The 21,419-nt window shown below is 34.3% G+C and overlaps 1 protein-coding gene across 2 annotated transcripts in view; it reads right to left on the bottom strand.

Annotated features, from left to right (window-relative positions):
• Positions 1–2,601: 2,601 nt before the first annotated feature.
• The window catches only part of LOC119602207 (voltage-dependent calcium channel subunit alpha-2/delta-4), a 114,511-nt gene continuing 95,693 nt past the window's right edge, over positions 2,602–21,419 (bottom strand). The window contains exons 3-16 of one of the 2 annotated variants that reach the window (XM_037953592.1): positions 15,238–15,708; positions 14,898–15,179; positions 14,089–14,796; positions 13,922–14,019; positions 13,739–13,854; positions 13,460–13,668; positions 13,156–13,367; positions 12,768–12,800; positions 8,920–9,024; positions 8,593–8,854; positions 8,041–8,517; positions 7,826–7,981; positions 7,596–7,752; positions 2,602–7,511 (exon numbers count right to left, since the gene is read on the bottom strand). In XM_037953592.1, coding sequence (XP_037809520.1) covers positions 7,318–7,511; positions 7,596–7,752; positions 7,826–7,981; positions 8,041–8,517; positions 8,593–8,854; positions 8,920–9,024; positions 12,768–12,800; positions 13,156–13,367; positions 13,460–13,668; positions 13,739–13,854; positions 13,922–14,019; positions 14,089–14,796; positions 14,898–15,179; positions 15,238–15,708 — 3,480 coding nt within the window. In that variant the 3' untranslated portion in view covers positions 2,602–7,317. The remainder of the gene's footprint in view (positions 7,512–7,595; positions 7,753–7,825; positions 7,982–8,040; positions 8,518–8,592; positions 8,855–8,919; positions 9,025–12,767; positions 12,801–13,155; positions 13,368–13,459; positions 13,669–13,738; positions 13,855–13,921; positions 14,020–14,088; positions 14,797–14,897; positions 15,180–15,237; positions 15,709–21,419) is intronic. The other variant, XM_037953593.1, reaches the window with a different exon arrangement.

Here is a 21,419-nt window from a genome sequence, read left to right on the forward strand (position 1 = left end):
TAACATATAACGGTTACCGTATCCATTAATTGAGAAGCCTTTGGGTTCCAAAATAATGAGAAAAAAAAACTGACAATTAACCCTTCAGAACACTATTATTGTACCATAAACTAGATTTCTGAGGCTTATTGAACCGACTTTAAACGGGTCTATCATTAAGTTCTCTGAAAAAGTCAAATACCTAAGGACTATTCTCGATAAACCCCTAAATTGGAACTCACATGTATCTAAAACTATCAACAAAGTCATTAGAGCATTACACGCCTGTCAAAGGCTATTTGTTAGTAAATGGGTTTTAAAACCGAACATGATCTGGTGTACTTTAAATACCAAAATAAAGTCCATTTTGATTTATGCTGCCTTGGCCCTGTGTGCAAAAAGGTGGGACAAGTGGGACCACTCAAGATTGGTTTACTGACGGGTCCAAACAAATGAAACTTCACATTTACGACATTTAAAATTCTTATACATGAAAACTATATCAGCTCTTAACTACCATTTAAAGATGATATTCGGTCTAGGTATTGCTTTAACGAGGTGTAATAGCTATCTCCATAGCACGGAGAATATCTACCAGCTGATCAAAGGCACATTTTAATTGCTGCATATAGCAGATATGTACATCTGATATATCAGGCTATTGCAACATAAACAGACAAAACCTGCTACCTAAATAGTGATATGATCCAGCAGACCAAACATTTAAATGAAATAATATATGGATCCAAGTGAAATATACTACAGGTTGCATGTTGGAGTAAGAGGGTAAGTATGTAGGTAAGGCCGTCTATCCTTCTGAAAAAGTCGTATAATAATATAGTGATCAAATTTTTCTATTGAGGCTAGCTAAAAGTCTAGACCTAACAGTTGTATCAAACAGTGTCCAACATTTTTGAATTGATGCATTGTGTTATTCGTTTAAAGTCGGGTGTAATAAGTGAATACTAGATTGGCAAAAAATGTCTGATATTTTTGAAATGTGAAGTGGTTATCAATCATTTTAATACTCCTAAATAAGTATTAAGAAATCCAAAGCTCTTGATATATTGGGCATGACAATACCATGCATTGTTCGCGGAACTAAACAAATTTGTTATGAAGTTTCTCTATCTCTCTATATAGTGGCTTGCTTAAAGCCCCGACCGGTCGAGACCTCAACCTGATTGAGAATTTATTGTCAAACTTGAACCAATTTGGATGTGTTTATACCCTACACCACTTTAGTGGGGAGGGTATATTGGATTTGTGCTGATGTTTGTAACATACAAAAATATTCGTCCTAGACCCACCTTAAAGTATACCAATCGGCTTAGAATCGTTTTCTGAGTCGATTAAGCTATGTCCGTCCGTCTGGCAGGCTGGCTGGCTGGCTGTCCATGTAAACCTTGTGCGCAAGGTACAGGTCGCAATTTTCAAGATAATTGGATGAAATTTGGCACGCACGTTTTATTTGACCCAAGGACGAAGCCTATTGAAAATGGTTGAAATCGGTCCATTATTTCACCTAGCCCCCATAGAACAGAACCCCCCGAAAAGGGCTTTTGAGCTCATAATTTTGTTAAATTTACAGATATATCGATGAAATGCGGCACAACTAAGTTTTATAGAAGTCTGGATGACCCTACCAAATTTCATAAAGATCGGGCCCCATTTGACCCTCGGGCCCCATTTGACTCCCATACAAAGTCCCCTTCAGAAAATTACTTGAATGTCCCAAATTAACTTATAAACACAAATATTGCGATGAAATTTAGCACAATAAAATATTATGTAAATATAAATATATTCACAAAATTTTATCGGGCTTGGTCCATATTTGCCCCTAGCCCCCATATAAAGCCTCTTTCAGAAAATTAGATTTTCATCCATAAATTGCTTAAATGTATCGGAACAAGGGAATATTGAAGGTAAATGCTTTATTATGAAAAATAAATCACATTTAATATTCATAACTGGTGTAGGGTATCATATGGTCGGCCACGCCCGACTATACTTTCTTACTTGTTTTTTTTGGTAACGGATTGAACCCGAATGGGATATTATTCTAAATAAAGTTACTAATTGCAAAATTGGGTAGAGTTAAGAAAAGGTTATGACGTAACAGAGGACTTTAGACGATATGTTAATAATATTATTACTTCCCTCAGATATGAATCGGATAGAATCGTTTGTCTTCTGAACAATTTGCAATAAGCTTAAAGTGTTTTTTAGAAACTTTATATTAAAACTTTTAAAATAATTTTGAATTCAAAATAAATTTTTTACACTGTGCTACTATTATTTTAAAATTTCATCAATATATGTGGAGTAAAATTATTTTAAGGATTTGGTTTTTTTCTTATACATTTATATGTAAAAAAAAAAATTCAAAGAAAAATGTAATTCAAATAGAGATTATGTTTTGGTTTTGTTTTTGCTTTTGATATGAAAAATTTCAGTTAGATTCAGTAAGTCTTTTAATTTAATTATTTTTTTTTTTTTTTTTTGGTTTTTATAATGTTAATTCCTTTAAAAAAAGTAGTTTTAAAATTAAAAACATTTACATTTTGCTGGTTTAAATATTTTTTTTCTTTTGGTTTTTTGCATAATTGTGCGTTTTTTTTATAAATTCAGTGCAAAATTAATACAAAACTGTTTGGTTTTTTTTTTTAAATTTTTGTTCTTTTGTTACTAATTTTAAATTAAAAATTTAATTAAAATTAAATGCTTTACTTTTTTTGATATACATTTGACTACTTTTAGGTGTGTATGTATGAATGGTGTGTCTGAGTTGATATGAAAGTTTTCTATATTGTTTAATAAATTAAAAATTAAAATTTAATTTTTATGTTAAGTTTTGTTTTTATCAATGAAATAATCGGTAGGAATTTCTGTATTTTCTGTATATTTTTGGTTTTTTTTCAAAAGATCAACACTATTTACACAAAAATTATTTTATTTTATTTTTATTATTGGATTATTTAGTTTTTAGTTAATTCTATTAAATGTTTTTATATCCTTTAATTAAATTTAACTTTCTTGTGTGTTTTGTTTTTTGCTCTTAATTAGTTTTTTGTTTAATTACCAATAATAACTTTTTCATAAATCCTTTTAACTACTCTTAAGACATTAAGACTAATAATATTTTATTTATTATTATTTTTTTTTTATTTTTTTGGGATTTTAGTTTAATTTTTACTGTTTATTTAAGTTAATTTTAGTTTTTAGTTGAAACATAACATTTTCTTTTATACCAACAATATATTTTTGTTTTGTTTTATTTTTTACTTAATTATTTATCATTATTTAAATAATTTTTATAAAAAAGAAAAACTTAGTTTTAACAAACTAAATGAGATTTCCTAGAAATTATTGTCTACATAATGAAAAAAATCATAGTTTTTATAGGCTTTACTTAACCCATTGTAGAACGAAAGAAATAGCAAGAAAATAGTGAAAGTTTTGAAAAATAACTATTTGAAGTATCATATAACACTTCTGAAATAAAGTAAAATTTAGAGAACTATATATCAATATGAATACCAATGTCCAAAATCTACCTTTATCCGATCAGTTATAGTATTATACCGTTATTATTGTATTTTTCATACTTATGTCCAATTGAATCTGTCATTTTATCTGAACTTTTTTTCGCTCCATTGATTAGGCTATTCACTACAAGTTGACTCATTAATTGATCGGTAATTGAATACAACTTTCAATTATGGACTAATGCTTTAAAGCAGTCCATAAATGAGAGTTGCTTAAGGTTTAGAAATTGTTATACTTCCTATTGATCTAGGCCATAAGTAGAGTTGACTGAACAACTGAATTGCGTATCATGCCTCTTACATTTCAAAAAAGTTTCCGGACAATCATGAGAACAGATTTCAACTAATACTAATGATGACTTTATCATCGAACATAGGGGAACACTTTTCCCGGTCCCCCTAGAATGGAATCCCATTTCAGAACCGTTACTTTAAAGTCTATTTGGGGAATACTCGACCATCGAACTGTAATGATTCTCTGGAGCACCGTAGCAATGTGGGATGTCTCTCTCTAAAATTAGAGATCTTGTTCCCGATACTCGCTGAGTTATAGGCAACTCTCGCCTTTCTCGATAAACACAACTATTCGTGGTTGATTGATCAGTAGATAGCACAACGTATTACAGGGAAAACCTGTTCTTTAACCGATCTCTTCAATAATAATCTTCTAGCAGATTTCATACAAACGTTTCCATCACAATGCACCGTCGCAATGTGGGGTATCTTCCTCTAAAATTAGAGATCTTGTTCCCGATACTCGGAAGGAGCAACTTTCCTATCTCTTGACAAACACACCTATTTGTGGTCGATTTATTTATAGATAGCACCAAGCCATTACAGGGAAAACCTGTTCTTCTTTTTGATGACATTTGCTATATAAGTAGATTTCAATCAAACGTTTTCATCACAATGCACTACAGAAGTAGGCCCTGAGTGTGGGTCCAAAAGAAAAAAATAAAGTCGATTCTTTAGACAAGTAGCTGCTAATGCCCCGTATTTCATGAATTAAGACGGAAAAAGTTTGGTCCTTGAATACTAACGGACAATACCTGTCTGTCTAAAAACATCCACGTATTCACCGGATTCTTGAACTTAATGTTGACAAATAGGATAAGGGACAAATTGGAGCGATACTGTAACTGGACCCAAGTGAGATTAAACCATTTCCTTTATGATATTTAGAAAGATGTATCAGCGAATTTATTAAAGTTCGACCAAATATAAAGCGTAGCAAATCAATCAGTTCCAAAAACGAAAGCATTGATTCTTCTCATGATCATTTCGTATAGATCTGACAGTCGTGTAAAAAGTAATTGTCTAGTGTCTCAAATTTATAGTTAGTACCGGGTAAAAGGTTGGCTTTTACAACTTTAACAGATTTCGTGATATGAGACATTAAATCTTCTAATTTGAAGCCCAAAATAGTTAGTAACCACCTATAGGTTCTGCATCTAAGCTTATTGTCATTATACTAGAGGAATGTCTCATCGATGACAATTTATAGGGTCTATTATGAAATTGACTTTTATCTCAGAAAATCGGTATCGCGACAACCACATTGCCCTCCACTGTTATTAGCCCAGCGAGTATTTTTTGAAAATTTTAATCATATTCGAGTCATTTATGACTCTTTTGCGGGATTAAAATGAATATATATGCGTTCATTTTCGGATCATAAATGATACTTTCATGGGGAGCATATGGTACCTTAGTCGCGACTCTTCTAAAAGAGTCTTTTATGAGAACTTCTTTTTATCTGTTCCGATTCATTTACGTATCTTTTATGAGTAATTTTTGAGTCGAATTTAGAATCTTTTTCGAATCATATTTTAGTAATTTTTGAGTCTTTTCTAATTCATTTTATAGTCTTTTCATATAGCATGTTTTGAAATTTATTTATCACATTCGAGTCAATTATGACTCTTCTGCACGATTAAAATGATTATGTGCACTTCTTTTGATCAGTTTCGTCTCATTTATGTATCTTTTTTGAGTAGTTTTTGTATCGAATTAAGAGTCTTTTTAGAATCATATTTATATGATTCTAAATGCAATAATACAGAAAATCGTTTTTGATCTTCCTGACTGAGCGAAATATACATAATATATAATAAATATATAAACAATCATATTTTCAACATCTGGATGATCAATTTATGATTGCTGTATATTTTGTTACTGTTTCTTTCAAATAATCAATTCATATATCGGCATCATTTTTGAATCTTCAACTCAATACTTAGTTTTAGGTCATTAAAAGGTGTCAAAAAAGTCTCAGTTTACTGATTAATCAACTAGATTTAGATGAGAAAGAGAGAGCCCTAAGCACTGAGACCCTGTTTTGGATCTTTTGTGCAGCCCATGGATTCACCTTAACAGGTTTAATTAACGTATGAAAATAACAGGTTTGATTGGTGAGAGTTTGAATACATATGTACATATATCCTTCGGGGCTAGTGTTGCAGCACCTAAGATTCTTTCCCGACGAGTCCTTAGTGTTGGACATTAATCACCTAACAATCCTCCAAATGATAGTTGGGTAGTGAAGCTCCTGTTTTTGCCAATAGTTCTGCTATATTTCTTTCTGGCAGCAGAGTTTAAGAGCTGAACCATCTTGTTCAGAGATGCACAATATTTAAGACCCATATAGTTTTTAAGCCATAGCCCAGTTAAAGTTTTAGCCAGTTTATAGTCGGTTTAATAGATGATATTTAAGACTGTGGAACGCTATATAGGTCAGGGAGTTAAAGTAAAGCTTGTAAACAGAAAAGGTTTGAAAACAGCTCTCGGATTAATGCCATGAGATGAGGTCCTGGTTATAAGTTCTCTATTCCTTATAGAAACCTCGTTATAATACATTTTAAGTTATTGTAATGAAGAAGCATCAAATTTTGTTAAAGTTTAAATTAAATTAAGAATCAGTTTATGTCTAGTGTGAAAAGAGGAAATGTGAATGAAATATTCAGAAAATCAGTTCCACTATTCTTTAGTAAAATCCGTTTCGAATAAAAGTCCGATAAGTTCTGAAATGGGTTAAGTTTCTTTTTGGAAAATAAATATCTAACTTAGTTTTATATTTTTTGATTTTAAACTAATTTCTAAATTATTTAGCATTAAACTAATATTTATCAATTCTTTTTTTTCGAATTTTTCTTATTTTTCTTTTTTTCAATTTGTAAGTTTGTAGGTACAATTACATAATTTACTTAATTAATTTTAATTTATGTTTCATTGTTTATATTTTGTTTGTAATTAAATTTTTAAATTTCTAACAAAAATCTAGGTTGCTGTTGTTGCGGTCGTTTTACTAAATAAATTCTCTTGTCATTGTTTTATTTATTTTTTTTTTTAATTTTTTTAAGGTTTTGGATTTGCAAATTCTGCTTAATTTCAATTCATTGTGAATGAATAATAAAAAATATATATATTTTTGTTCTTTAATGCAAAAAACATGACACGTCCCTTTTAAATTTTCTTTTGTTTGGTTTACACTTACAGAAAAAATATGATTTTTTGGTATAGTTTGTTATAATTATAATTATTTCAAAAAAACTAATTTATCTTTTCTTTTGTTAAAAAAAATTATGAAAAAATAAATCTAATTTTTGTTTTTTCATGTTTTTTTTTTCTAAGTGTATTTTATGAATGTTTTTCTGCTCAGTGTAGTCATGTAATTATGTTGGCTGTAAATGATGACTTAAAAAACAAAATGGCGTCATATATATTTTGGTGTCTGCGTATGTATGTATATGGGTGTCTGCTAAATCTGAATTTAATTCATTTAGTATCACGCATTTGTTAGCAATAGTGTCACTAGGATCATGACTACGTGGGAGATTAAAATTGATGCTGGATTTTGTAGAAGATTTGTACCTTTACCACACTGTTGTATTTCAATTTCTTCCGGATGATAATTTATACATTTGCGGGGTCTTCGACGTTTTTGGGTTTCTTGCGATTGACGTCGGGTACTGCAGGCTCCTAAGAGTAAAAGATCAACAAAATTGATATGAAAAGTTCCAAAATTGTTATAAATTTCACCTTTCTTTGAACCCAACAACTTACCCACTATACCCGACTCCTCCATAGGTTCAATATCCAATTGTTTGGAACCACAAGGACATAAAGTATCCACTACTAACAGTATTAAATTACTGTGTGGTATTTTTTGCACACTAAATGGTCGCTCACATCCCGACACATGACAATTAGTTAGTTTACCCTTAAAACAGAAATATATATTTCAAAATTTTTAACTCCATAATCTTGAAAATCTTCAAAAATTCTAAACTCACCTTTAAAGGATTATTTTGACCACCTTGATTTAATCTTTCCGGTTGCAGCATATATAAATCGGTGCGTAAATCACAACGGCGGGCATTATTAGGATCGGGATTAGAGCGAGGTCCTACATGTGGCTTATGTTGTTTAGGAGCGGGTGTGGTATATTCCTAAAAATGTTATAAATTATTGTCATAAGCTCAAAAATCTTAAAACCAATAAATCTTACCACATCGGCGGTGGTAAACATTTCATCCATTTCCTCATCAATAGGTGAACTATAGTCATCCTCGAATGGTTCATAATCATCTGGATAGGTGGGTTCTTCAAAGCCTTCTTCGTTATAGCTGTAATCATCCTGTGGCCAGGCCTTAATCGGTGTTGGCAGCATTGATAGCCAAGTGGCACTTAACGATAAAATATACTTAAATAGCCAGGAAGCGGCTCGGTGAGGTCGTATCATAACACCATCGGCCGTATAGGGATTATCAGCATTGGAACATACACCTTGATAATCATTGACTGTGACACGTTTATAAATGCGATCCTGCACCAGTGAATCCATAATGGTGCCATCAATTTGTCCAAAGAATTTACCCGTGTGTTCGGGTTCCTCGGATATAATAACAAAGCCACTATTGTCTAAAACATAACAGTCTAAGTTATCGGAAGCACAAGTACGCTTGCAGCCAGTCATGCCAGTGCACTGTTCATATAATAGAAAACAAGAAATAAATTTCTGAACTATTTGTAACTCTTCTCCCCCCACAGTTCTACTTACAGCCGATGTTATACTTATAAAATGTTTAGCCAAAGAGTCGTGTTGAAATTGTAAACCCACTACAGCGGCGGGTGCTTTGTGGCCTCGATGTTCCACAAATATGGCATGTGAGGCAGTCACTAAAGTTGAATTAGTTTTAGTATTATAACCCGAACCAAAGGGTACACTATACACAAAACTATCCTGTTCGACGGTATGCTGATCAATAGCTCTCTTATACCAGGACATATCCATGGCCCGGGCATTATCTTCACTAAAATGTCTGGTTATCATACAAAATATATATATTTAACATGATTTTTAATATATATGGTTGGAAATGCTTACGGTTCTGGTGAATCTTCAGCCGCCTTGATGTGATCAATCCATCTTAAGAGTCCCGATCGTGTGGCCACAAATGATGTGGTCACCACAAATTTTTGATAGCCTTGCCTGTAAAAGGAAAAGTGTGAGATTAATATGTGATTGGTTTAGGGGTTTCCAGACTTCTTTGGATTTGGCAATAAGTGGAAGAACATTGAAGGTTATAGCAATTTGAAGGCAATACTATTGATCCAAGTTTTCTCTAAACAGCTTTTCAATATATTTACCTTAGGACTTACAGTTTAACTACTAAAAATATTAGAATTGTGCATTTTTTAGATTGTCTGTGCTTATACGTAAAATATGACCTATTTCTTATAATTATTATAATATTTAAAATCCAATAGAATGTTTTCCAAATCCTCAAAAGTAAGAAATCCGTCACATAAGGCAAGAACATGTTGAAATAGTGTTGGATATAGTAGTATATAACCGAGAGGTTGGACTTTTAATGATCAGGGCACTAAAATCTACACTGCCTGATATCTGCATGGACTTTCAGGCAGAGATATATAACATCGGTACAGCCGCGAGAAGAATCCGTGAACTGAATGACGAAAATCAGTCTACACATATCTACTTGAACAACCTTTCATCAACAAGGTTCTTAACTCCAAAGTTATTACGTCAAAATGTCTTCTCAATGTCATCACATTGACCATCCCGGGAAATGGTATATCTAATGAATGCTCAACCAAAGTATCGCCCCTAGACTTAACTCTTGCACAAAGTGATATTCAAACTTCCCTGGTGACCTTGTCGAAATTGATAGACGAATAGGCTTTGAATGAGACGGAACTCAGGTGGTCCAATATAACCACTTGTAGAATCTCCATACTGCTATGGCCCACTCTGACAAAGAATAGGACTAGGACTCTCTTGACTTTTAGTAAGAACTCGATTAGACTTCTCACAGGTATAATTGGGCACTGCATGATTGGACACATATCGGCACGTAAGGGCTTCCAAGTTGTTTGAATAAGGATATATCGGCACGTATGGGCTTCTCAGTTGTTTGAATGAGGATAAGGAGGAATCGGTAGAACACCTTCTATATATCTGCCCAGCCTTACAATAGCACAGACTACTATATCTTGGTAGAGTTCTTTTCCATGATCTGTCTCGGATATGCTTCACTAGTAGACATTATCAAATTTATTACAAGTATCGGCTGGTTCTTACGGGGACCACATGAACCCATAGGTTAGGTTTGGTTAGGTTGATAGGATGATGTATAGTACATCAAATCCGAAGAAATACACCTAGGCTACTATCGGGCCTGTTGTGCGCTTCTTTTCATGAAGAGTATATTATTTTTAAATGTTCAGAAACTCAGTTTCCTGGACGTAATTCCTAAGAATTTTCCGTGTTAGTCAGGAATGTTATTTCCGGAATAACATCACTTCCAAGATACTTGAATCTAACTTCTACGAATGCCTGACAGTGGCAAAGAAAGTGCTTCAGAGTTTCACTGTCCTCTCCACATACTCTACATTCGTCTGAATCCGCATGGCCAATTTTGTATAGATGTGCTCGTAATCCTGTGTGTCCACTCAGAATACGTACCATCATACTAACTTCAGACTTGCTCATTTTCATTATTCCAAGAGGCCTTATGGGATTCTCTCATCCATATTTTTAATTCAGCCTTTGTTGCGTCGAAAGATTTTGCGTTTGTCAGGTTAACTACCTCGAGTTCCTTTCCCTTTAAAGCTATTACATTCACCTTTTCGTTGCTAACTACTCCCGATTGGCCTGGTACCCATATATGCAAACCTTACCTCTGGGAGAGTATTCAGTTAAAGCTTTCTTACAATCCAATACGGTCTTAGATTTAATTCTATCACCTGATATCGCCGTAATTGGCCCTTCTGGCAATTTACACATTACGTTATTGCTCGAACTTCTACCTGGAAGCTTGTGGTATGATTAGGTAAACGGTGGTATATTTATGTTTCTGGGTCTTCAATATAGAACCCCCAATTTAGAGCCATTCGTGTAACAATGGATTCCTACTTTTATTTGCTCTAGTTTTCCGCTTGACTAAGATATTCTATCTGGGATCAGCGTTTCAAAGTTTCCGATATATTTAGTGTCTGGTATGCGATTACGCACACCCGATGATTGTGTATAACCTTCCAATGTAACCAGTATACATTGATGATGTGTCCTATAACAGCTTTTGGCCAGTTCGCCTAAAGTAAAGAGCCGTTCGACAGCAAGCGTCGCCTCATATCTTAAATATGTTTCAATGGGTGGAATATCTAGCAACGTTTCCAGAGCCTTGGTTGAAGTAGTACCCATGGCACCACTTATACCCAAGCAGCATGTACGCTGAACTCCCTGTAGTAGTTTGATATTACACTTTTTGTCCAAAGCAGTCCATCAGATTATTGAAGCATAAGCTGGAATTGGTCAAATTACACTTTTATAAAGCAAATTTGTCATAGTGGGACTAAGACCCCATTTCATGCCTAAAGTTCTCCTACATACTGCCCAGCACCAATGTGCCTTGTTGATCCTTTTAGAGCAATGTTGAGGACCAGTACAGTCAGCAAATTAACAGCATAAGCATGTTATTCTATTGAAACTCCTGGAAGGGAAGGATCTCATGCATGTATAGATCCAAGTTTCAATGAAAAGTTAAGGAATCCAGGCATCATAACAAATCGATTAGATTTCTTCGCTTTGTTATGACAAGAATTGATTCAAAAATACGTCAATGGTTTTAGGCCGAAGTTGAGGTTTTCTTTCAAACGTTGAGGTTCTCTTTCAAACGTACATTCAGATGAGATTAAATTTCAGCTCCTGTCTGATATAGATCGTGCAATCGATTGCCTTTATTTCTCCAGTACTATTGACGGACATCGGCTAGAATCGATGAAAGATTTGGAAGATTTAGCCAAAAACTAAATGGACGCCATCGATGAAATACACTACTAAGCTTTGTAATTTTTGGAGGCAATTTTTCAGTTCTTGATCACAGCAAGGAATCGATTTCCTCGGGATCTGCTACCAACGTGGCCTAATAAGTTGACTGCAACTTGGTCGCTAAGCTTTGAAGATTCGATCGATTTCGAAGAACTTGCCAAGACAAAATTAACGACTTCGATTGTCAACATTTGACGTCATAAGGTAGATAGATATATAAAATCCGAAGAAATAAACCTAAATCAGGTGGGAATCGAACCCACCACCTCCGGCCTACTAGAACACTAACCTACCGGAGACCACTTTACTTTAATCATATGTTTGGATACCTTATTACATTCGATCAGGAGAAAAGTGCAAATGAGCAGAGACTGTATGTTCGGCATAACGATTTTGAACCGTTATCGTTAATTTGAGAATGAGTAAAAGAAAGCCGAAGAACGAAAAACTTTGCTAATGAAGATATACCTTGAATTAGATCAAAATGCAGCCGTTTTAGGTCTTCATCGTCAATGTTTGCATTGAATCTGATAACTTTTAGAAATTTCGATGCGAAATGGGTTAATGTCATTTGATTTGAATCATATTTCTACACGCTGAAATTCCAAAGAATAATATATGTATATGTAAATCAAAGAAAATGGGGTAGTAATATCGTTCAATGCTGGATCATTTGAAGTTTTTGGGTAATAGCATTTTACTAATTCGGAATTTCTGGCACAAATTCTAATAAAGTTTTAGCAATTTCTAAAGGACACACATTAATTCCAACGAATTTAGGTACATTGTAGTCAAATACTCAAGCTGCTTATCCGCCAATATATGTAGTTGAGCAAACGGGGAAATGTTTAAAAAAATATGATTGCTAAAAAAAAATTTACCTTTTCAAAATTGCCATTAAAGTGGCGATTGGACTATAGTAATTTCGTAATATTTTTTAATATAAAATTATTGGTGTAAAATATTAAAATTATGATATTTTTCAAATTCAAAAATATATTATTAAGTAAAAAAATTTGCATTAGAAAAAAAAATAAATTAAAATAATATATGGCATCCAAAGAAATAAAAAAATTTAAAAAAGAATTGAGTGAAGGAAAATACAGAGAAAAATGTGCTTTAATAAAACTGTGATAAAACAGAGCTTGTTTTTTAAATGAAATAAAAAATGAAGGTGCTTTCAGGTGCTTCATAAAGAAATTAAAATAAAAATGATAATTTAAAAACCAAAAATTTGTTAACCCTTTGCTTTCTAAAGGGAAAACCTACTTTTTATCTTCTTTGCCATTGGGGGAAGCGGTAGAATTACGATCTAAGCCATCGGTAACCATGGCATCACGCACTAAACTTTGCAACAAGGTTCGATCGCAATAATAGGGCTCTGCCTTGCGAGAACCTTGAACATTCATGTGTTGGGCAAAATGACCCACAGGTGTTGCACCATGTAGACTATGATGAGGTTGGGGTGATTTGGGTCGCACCTTAAAAGAAAATAAGATAAGAAATTTAATTAATATTTATTTTCCTTAAAAGTATGAGTTATATATGTTATTCTAGTTTCTAGTTTGCTTACCGACATCCATTTCCAACCGGGTCTACCAGCTCTAGCCAAAAAGTGCAACACCTGCTCCTCGGGCGAACCAAAGCTAGGCTCTTGATCTCTAGAACCCGAATATTCACCAGAACTTTCTCGTTCTTTCTCCAAATCGCTAACACTGTTGTACTCACAATACACCCAATCGGGATGGACACGCCAATTGTCTCCCTTAAAATATTCGGTAACTGGAAATGTTAAAAGAATTTAGATTAATTTGACTTTGAAATAGTTTAAGTTATATTAGGCTTAGCTTACCATTTTTACGTGAATGTCTAATTTCCTGTTGAGAGACCAATTCATGGCTGCCATATTTTTCTGGTAATACAACAGCTAGCGTAAATGGTGTATCCTCAATGGGACCATAGAAATATCTAAGATAAGCAAAGAAAGTACATTTTCAAACACTACAAGTAAATGATTCCAAAAAAATTCTCTTACCTTTGAGTTCTTGCGCTAACACGTTTCATATCATCGTAATGATTTAAAATAGTGAATTCAGTTTCACCCTCTTTGGGCATAATCATATCACTACGCATCTGGGGTATAACAAACAAGAACAAATTATTAGTTAATAAACTTAAATCTTAATATCACCTAAAACTTACATCATACAATAGATTCTTATTCATTTCCACAATCTCATGATCATTACCAATTTCAGTTTCCGGCAGCTCCAACTCCGTTATATCGACCGATGTATAGCGTGGTCTCAACTGATCTATATACTGATTACCATCACTCAACGGACGCAAATCAGGATGATAGAGTACACGACCATTATTATCAACGATAAACGAATATCCATTCGGTCCTAATTTATGTTGCGGTATCATTTTACGTATCTCCTCTACGGGGACATCTGTGCCCACAACACCCAATAAATTTGCTACACGTACCGAATGGTTGCGTCTATCGAAGACCGGAGTTGAAACTGTCGTCACCAAACGTCGTTGATATTCGGAATCACGTGCCAGACCACCCGATTTACCGGCCATAAAGACCGGACTCCAATGTACCGGGTGATCAGCTTGATACATAATCATGGGACGAGCCATAACTAAAGCATAGTCCATAACTTTACGTCTGGCATCATCTAGATCGTTGATTTGTACAAAGAAACCTTTATTGGAACAGGCCATTTCGTGTAGATTACTGCGACTTCCCGAATCTGAACCAATTAAATAGGTGAAAATGCGTACCGGCATATGGGGCCAATTGTATTGTTTAATGATCTCTTTATGAGATTCTGAGGAACTTTCGGTTAATAGCATTATTGCCTGGTTACATTGACTGCCCTCGCCGGATTGGTTGTACTGAAAAAGGGGAAAAGGAAAGTAGGTTTGTATATGTATAGTGAGGAGTTTATAAGAGAATTACTTCAGTTGAGCAATTATGTCTTTCTTAAAATAATTACCTTGTGCAATAAGCTAAATGCATATTCCAAGCCTGCGGTAAAATTCGCAGTATCTTGAAGCTTAATAGCCTTAACGGCCGATTTGATTTCCTGAACATTATCGGGAGTAGCTCGTACCATGCGATCTTTAAAGCAGGGGACCGGTGTCTTAATAACATCAGCAAACGTTATCAAATTAACGAAGTCATTTTCACCCAAAGTATCTAAAATATTAAAAGCAGTATCCATGGCCAAATCAAAAGATTTCTCCGACATGCTCGAAGAAGAATCCAATAAAATCATCTAAAAACAAAGAAAAATAACTTTAAGAACACAAAGCTCTAAAACAACAACAACTCACTATATCCTTAGGCGATGAGGCGGCCTGGACAAACCAATTCTGCGTACGAAAATCATGTATCTGCTTGCTACCCTTCGAACCCTCCGGTGGCCAGGCGGTACCGGGAAAACGACGCAGAAAACCAGACGTTGAGCCAAAATACTGCCACGACAAAGCCGGATCTCGCTCCAAGTTGTTCTGGAACAGTGGATCCAAATGTGAACTCCACTGTAGTGCTGCCTTAACGTCTCCCTCATCCAATGAGACACCATTAGGCACCAGAATCGAACTTAGACTGAGATTAACGGGTAGTCGCTCAAAACGTCGCATAAAACGAATATCCATATGTCTAGCTCCATCGGCCAATTTACCATCGGCATTGTATTCGTTAATGCGTCGTGCATCGTAATGTTGATTATTCGCCGTAGCCGAATGTGAGCTTTGCGCATCCAGTTCCGATAAGGCGGCCTGTTCCGCTGAGTCCATAATGCGCTGAAATTAACAAAATTTCAAAAAACTATATAATGTTTGAACTTAACATTTTCATTTTGTTTTAACGTTTTATTTAATCTTTAAGTAGCAAATTTTATTCATGTGCAAAATTCGTATGTAAAACAAAACTTTGCTTTCAACTCCTAGTGGAGTTTTCTTTCTCTGTTATTTTTCTCTTTATACAATTTATTCAACCCCTTTTGTTTGTTTATATTAGTTATAGTGTTTATGTTGTATGTAGTTGAGTAGTCGTAGTGCAAATAGAAGTTTCTTTTCCTTATTTTTTTAATTTTTTCGATATATTTTAAATTATACAAAGCTTTTGCTGAACTACTATACTAGGAACTTTCTCACACACACACACACACTCACTCATATGGCAATAGCTGTTGTTTGCTTGGCTGCTCTTTGTTAAATTTAATTTCCGAAAATATTTAATAATGTTTACTAGATTTTAAAGAGCAATAAAGGAGCAGGAATCAAACTTTCAATTTAATATGTTTTCTTGGTATTTAAGGGCTTAGTCCCCTTTGTAATATCGAGTGTTTAAGAAAGGATTCTAGGGGTTTAGAATCTATCATGTACTTTTGGAATAGGGATTTTCCTAAAAGAATATTTAGAATCAGAACGTCAGATATTAATTTTTAAAATGGAAAGCATTAGTTTAACAGGAATAACCCATGGAATCCCTACAAGATTCTGATACCTTTCGATATTCTTTGGTCGGATGATAACAGGACTAAGGTCCCTATTTAAACTCTACTAAACTCAGTTAGCGAATAAAAAGTCATTACTTTTGAGATGAGCAAACCCAAGTCTCGATGAAAAATTGATCAAGTTGAAGTCAGCGAAAGTTGTTGTTTACAATGGCGAATCGATTTCTCCGGCATCTGCCATACACTTGGACCATAATCGTCTGTGGTTTTCGCTTATCTGGAGTTGTTTCAACCTACGGGTTAATCTTGAACTTGGTCGCATGGTTTGAATAATCCACTGCCAGAATGAATTGCTGATCGTGAGAACGAGAAGAAATAAATTGAATGACTAGAATATAAATCCGAAATTTTTCAGTAATTGCATCGAAATGCTTTCGTATTAGTTGTTCTAAGACGAAACTCATCCTCAAGAATCGAATAATGCGAATCAAACCATTATGATACTTGAGACTAGGAACATCTCAAGCAAGAATGTTGTTATCTTCGCTAAAATTTCCGAAACTTTTTGATAAACTGAGACGGAAAAACGATGATGAGAAGTCCGTTAACTATCGGTAACTTCGAACACTTGGGACTTGGTAATATCTCATAGTTGACTAGATTAAAAAATCAAGAGCTAGCAAGTGGGGTATTTTTAATTTTCGAAACACGATGGAGATTAACTGAAAATCTTAGGACCATCCCTAAAGCAAAAGATATTTACATCAGTAATGACCATTGATACAACTTATATATCCATTCCTAATGTCATGGCGACGCGAAATTTGGTTGACAGTAAAGGTTTGTATAATGTGAGGTATAATTGACAGCCGCTTGAGTCAAAGCTCACTTGGGTTCAAGTAAGGTCACTTTGTGTTACACTGTTGCTTTATCTTGGCAGTTATTCTTTGTAGTTGGTCGATTTATTTCAGCGTTTTGGTTTTTATAATGAAGATCATCGTTTTAATGACAACTTTTCTTCATGACAAAACATTTCACACTTAAATCACCTAATGGAGAGCTGAGTGACTTCATCTTCGTTTTTGCAAATTTTACAAAACTTGTTATAATGAGGACACGTTATCTATGTATACACAATCATCGATCATGTCCGATCGCATACCAGACACAGAATATGTCGGGAACTTAGAAACACTGATCCCAGATAGAATGTCATGGTCAAGCGGAACGTTGAAGCAGATACCCAAGAATGGCACGGATGGCCTTAAACTGGGGGACAAAGTGAGACTGTGTTTCTATATTGAAGTCCCAGTAACAATCCCTACACTAGCATTCATGCTGAAGTCCGAGCAATAACGGAATACGTAAATTGAATTCGAATAAATATAACGCCAATAAGGATTAACATATTTATCGACAGCCAGAAGGCTGTTAGAGCGATATCAGGTGAAAAAGTTAAATCTAAAACCGTATTGGCTTGTATGAAAGCTGTAAGTGAATAATCTCCCAAAGGTAAGGTTTACAGGGTACCAGGCTACTCGAAAGTAGTCGGCAACGAAAGTGTGAAAGTAATAGCTTTAAAGGGAAGCAAACTCGAGGTAGTTAACCTAACGAAGGCAAAACCTTTTACACAATCAGAATTCAAAATATGGGCGAGAGAATCCCATAAGACCTCTTGGAATAATAAAACGGTGGGTAGAGCCGCAAAGCGACGAAAGCATGGTGAGAGGCTTCCACAAAATGAGCAAGTCTGAGGTTAGTACGATGGTGCGTATTCTAAGTGGACACACAGGATTATGAATACAGCTTACCCAAATTCGAAGTGAGGATTTAGGCGAATGTAAAGCATATAGAGAGGAAAGTGAAACCGGAAAGCACTTTATTTTCCATTGGCAGGCTTTCGCCGAAATTGGATCCAAATATCTTGGGAGTGATATTAACACTCCTCGGATATAACATCTCTCACGAAATTGCGACCAGACAGTTGAGTTTCTGAATATCGGCCGATAATACATGTAGTTTTTGTTTTTACCAGCAAAGATTTTCTATGAAAAGGAACGCTTAACATGCCCAGTAGTGGCCTAGGATATGATGTAGATACATTCTTCCAACAACCTAACCTATTATATGGCAGTTGTAGCTTCTGTGATAACCACAAGGAGATTTCTGAAATGAAATCTTGCCAGGTTTTTAGCCTCTTTCGGATATGATATAGATTCATCCTCCTTGCAACCTAACCTGTTATATGGAAGTCGCAGCTTCTGTGCATGTGACTTTTGATAACCACAAGGAGATTTCTGAGATAAAATCTTACTATTAAGTCCTGGAAAACATGTTAAAGTTATCCTCCAGAGATGCCTGGCATTTTTGGACTACCTTTAGCGTGGTATTAACATTCTCAAGGTATTAGAGGGCTGACTGCCTATTAATAAGTAAGTGGAACTCTGTTAAATAACCCATAATACTGTATATGTTCGACAACTGTGGTGGCTGTATTTTCAGTTTATAGTATACTTCAGTAGTCGGCTATCCCACAAACATTCTTATGTTTAGCTGTTTCGAGTATATAAGAAACAGTAAACGCCTGCACGCTTTATTGATCCATAGGTGAATGTAGATTAGATATCTCTGAAAGAATTTGTGGATCTCTGCTAGTAGTTTCGAAATTACAAATAAGTAATTCGAATTTACAAATGGTGAACCACATCTGCATATTAAATCCCACAAAAATATCCAGCTTTAACTTGAAATTCTTTCTAAAATTCTTTTTGAAAGCTTAACTAAATAAAATCTGAAAATTCTTTAGAATCTCTGCCATGCATTTTAAACTCCCCTATAAATTCTATTTAAAATATTTGAAATTCTTTCAACTTTAAAAGCTTCCATTTCTATTTTAGTCATATTTATATTCACAATATTTTTTAATCTGGCTGTAGAATAAAAACTGCAAAAAAAATCCAACTGAAAGTAGAACAAATGTGAAGAAAGTAGCTTCAGTGCATCCTTTATTAACAGTTCTGGAATACACGGTGTCATAATAACAAGACACCTGCTGATGTAAAATACAACGAAATATGAATTTACAAACACTCATATAAATTTACATACTCAAATACTTAGATACAAAATATAAAAAAAAACAAACATAGACACAAAATTCCTATTATGAATGAACGTCGCAACGAAATAGCGTGAGTGAGTGAGCGAAGGGACGACTGAACGAATGAAGGAGATGATGTTAAGCAAAAATATGTATGTAGTTTTTTTCAGAAGATTGGTTTTGAAGAGGTGAAAAGTAGAAAAAAAAGACGAGGTGTTTTCTATAATTTTGTAAAATTGAAATGAAAATTGTCGCTCAGATTGTTTCAAAGGATCATTTTCCATCCTTACAAGCGATACTCTATTCAAAAGATCTAATACTCTAAGATTGAAGCTCCAATTTCGCAAATAAATCTGAATCTGAATCTAAATTCAGATCAAAGGACCATTTTCCTTTCTTATAAGCGATACTCTATTCAATAGATCTGATACTCTAAGATTGAAGCTCCAATTTCGCAAATAAATCTGAATCTGAATCTAAATTCAGATCAAAGAACCATTTTCCTTTCTTATAAACGATACTTTATTCAATAGATCTGATACTCTAAGATTGGAGCTCCAATTTCGCAAATAAATCTGAATCTAAATTTTATCTAGTGCTATTCAGAAAGTCAGTTTCCAGTGTTCTTGAGTAATGTTATACCCGGAACAATATGACTCCCAAGACGTCTAATTTCGATGAAAGTTTGACAATATCAAAGACACGGTTAAAAAGTTTTCGATAAACTCGGATAGGGCCAAATGGAAATCGGTATCTGAAGACTTCTTGGTAACGGAAATATATTTCGAGAAAATGCCTCAAAAACCGATTATGGTTAGGAATTAGAAATTATACGATAGATTTACAATATAAAGTTTTTTCTGGGTTTTGGACAAAAAAGCTTGACTTTAGAATATCTCCTTCCTAGTTTAAAGATGATAGGGATTCCAATCTCATAAAGAATTCCAGCTTCTATGATTCTGAAACAAATCTCAGTCATGACTTTTATTAAAGCTATCTAAAAAACAGATCTTTCTCTGGAGTCATTATGGGTCAACTATTTTTGTCTCTTTTCTCCAATCACTTACAAATTTACCTACCTCTCAACTCTCTGTACACGTTAACAATTACAAAAAAAAAAAAACTGCTACTAAAATATTTTCAACAGTATAGAATTTTATAATCTTCGCCGAGAAACTAACATACACACACAAACTCAACCAAACACATACTCTTGCATACTAGGGATGCCAATGATGCGTAAATTTTAAGGAATCCAAGGTTTTTTGTTGAATGTTTAGTTGTTCCTATAATGCCACAAGATATCGTATTATTGTCCCTAATAATATAAAAACTTTGGAAAAATTCGCTACATTGGACGTTCGAAAACGTTCCTTCGTGGAGGGAAACGAAATAGTTCTCATGGAAAAGATTTTCTCTTAATTGGTGATACTAAGTATTGTTAATCTACAGTAGTTTTCCGATTTAACGAACCCATATGTTGTCAGGCCTGTTCGTAAAATTGAAAAGTTCGTTATATGCAGTACTAACTAAAACGTGGGTTTTTGGTAGGAAAATAATTAAAAATAGTTTTTAAATGTATTTTATAAAAATTAATTCTTTTTTTTTATAAAAATAGCACAAAACACAAAATTCCGAAACTTCCCTGCAGTTCGACAAGGAGTCAATGCATAGCAAAAAGACAGTTATTTCCACTTATGTTAAACCACCTGGTGGGATCTAATTCGTCTTTCGTCACGGATGTACTCTTTGTAAACGAGGGTGAAGGTAATCGTCACTTTAGTGTCCCCTTTGTAAGCGAGAGAGGGGACACTTTAAAAACACTTGTCTGTCTCTTCGTAACCTATGGGGTGACGATTGACTTCCTCGTAGGACTAGCACATGTTAAAATAGCTAGTCACCTGGACAGTCGGTGGCTAGGGGTAACCCTATGTGGTAGGCTAAATAGGGAGTTC

This window comes from Lucilia sericata, unplaced genomic scaffold (assembly GCF_015586225.1).
Source record: "Lucilia sericata isolate MDLA Ls3-8-SP2 unplaced genomic scaffold, ASM1558622v1 Contig000214F_arrow, whole genome shotgun sequence".
Taxonomy (NCBI): domain Eukaryota; kingdom Metazoa; phylum Arthropoda; class Insecta; order Diptera; family Calliphoridae; genus Lucilia; species Lucilia sericata.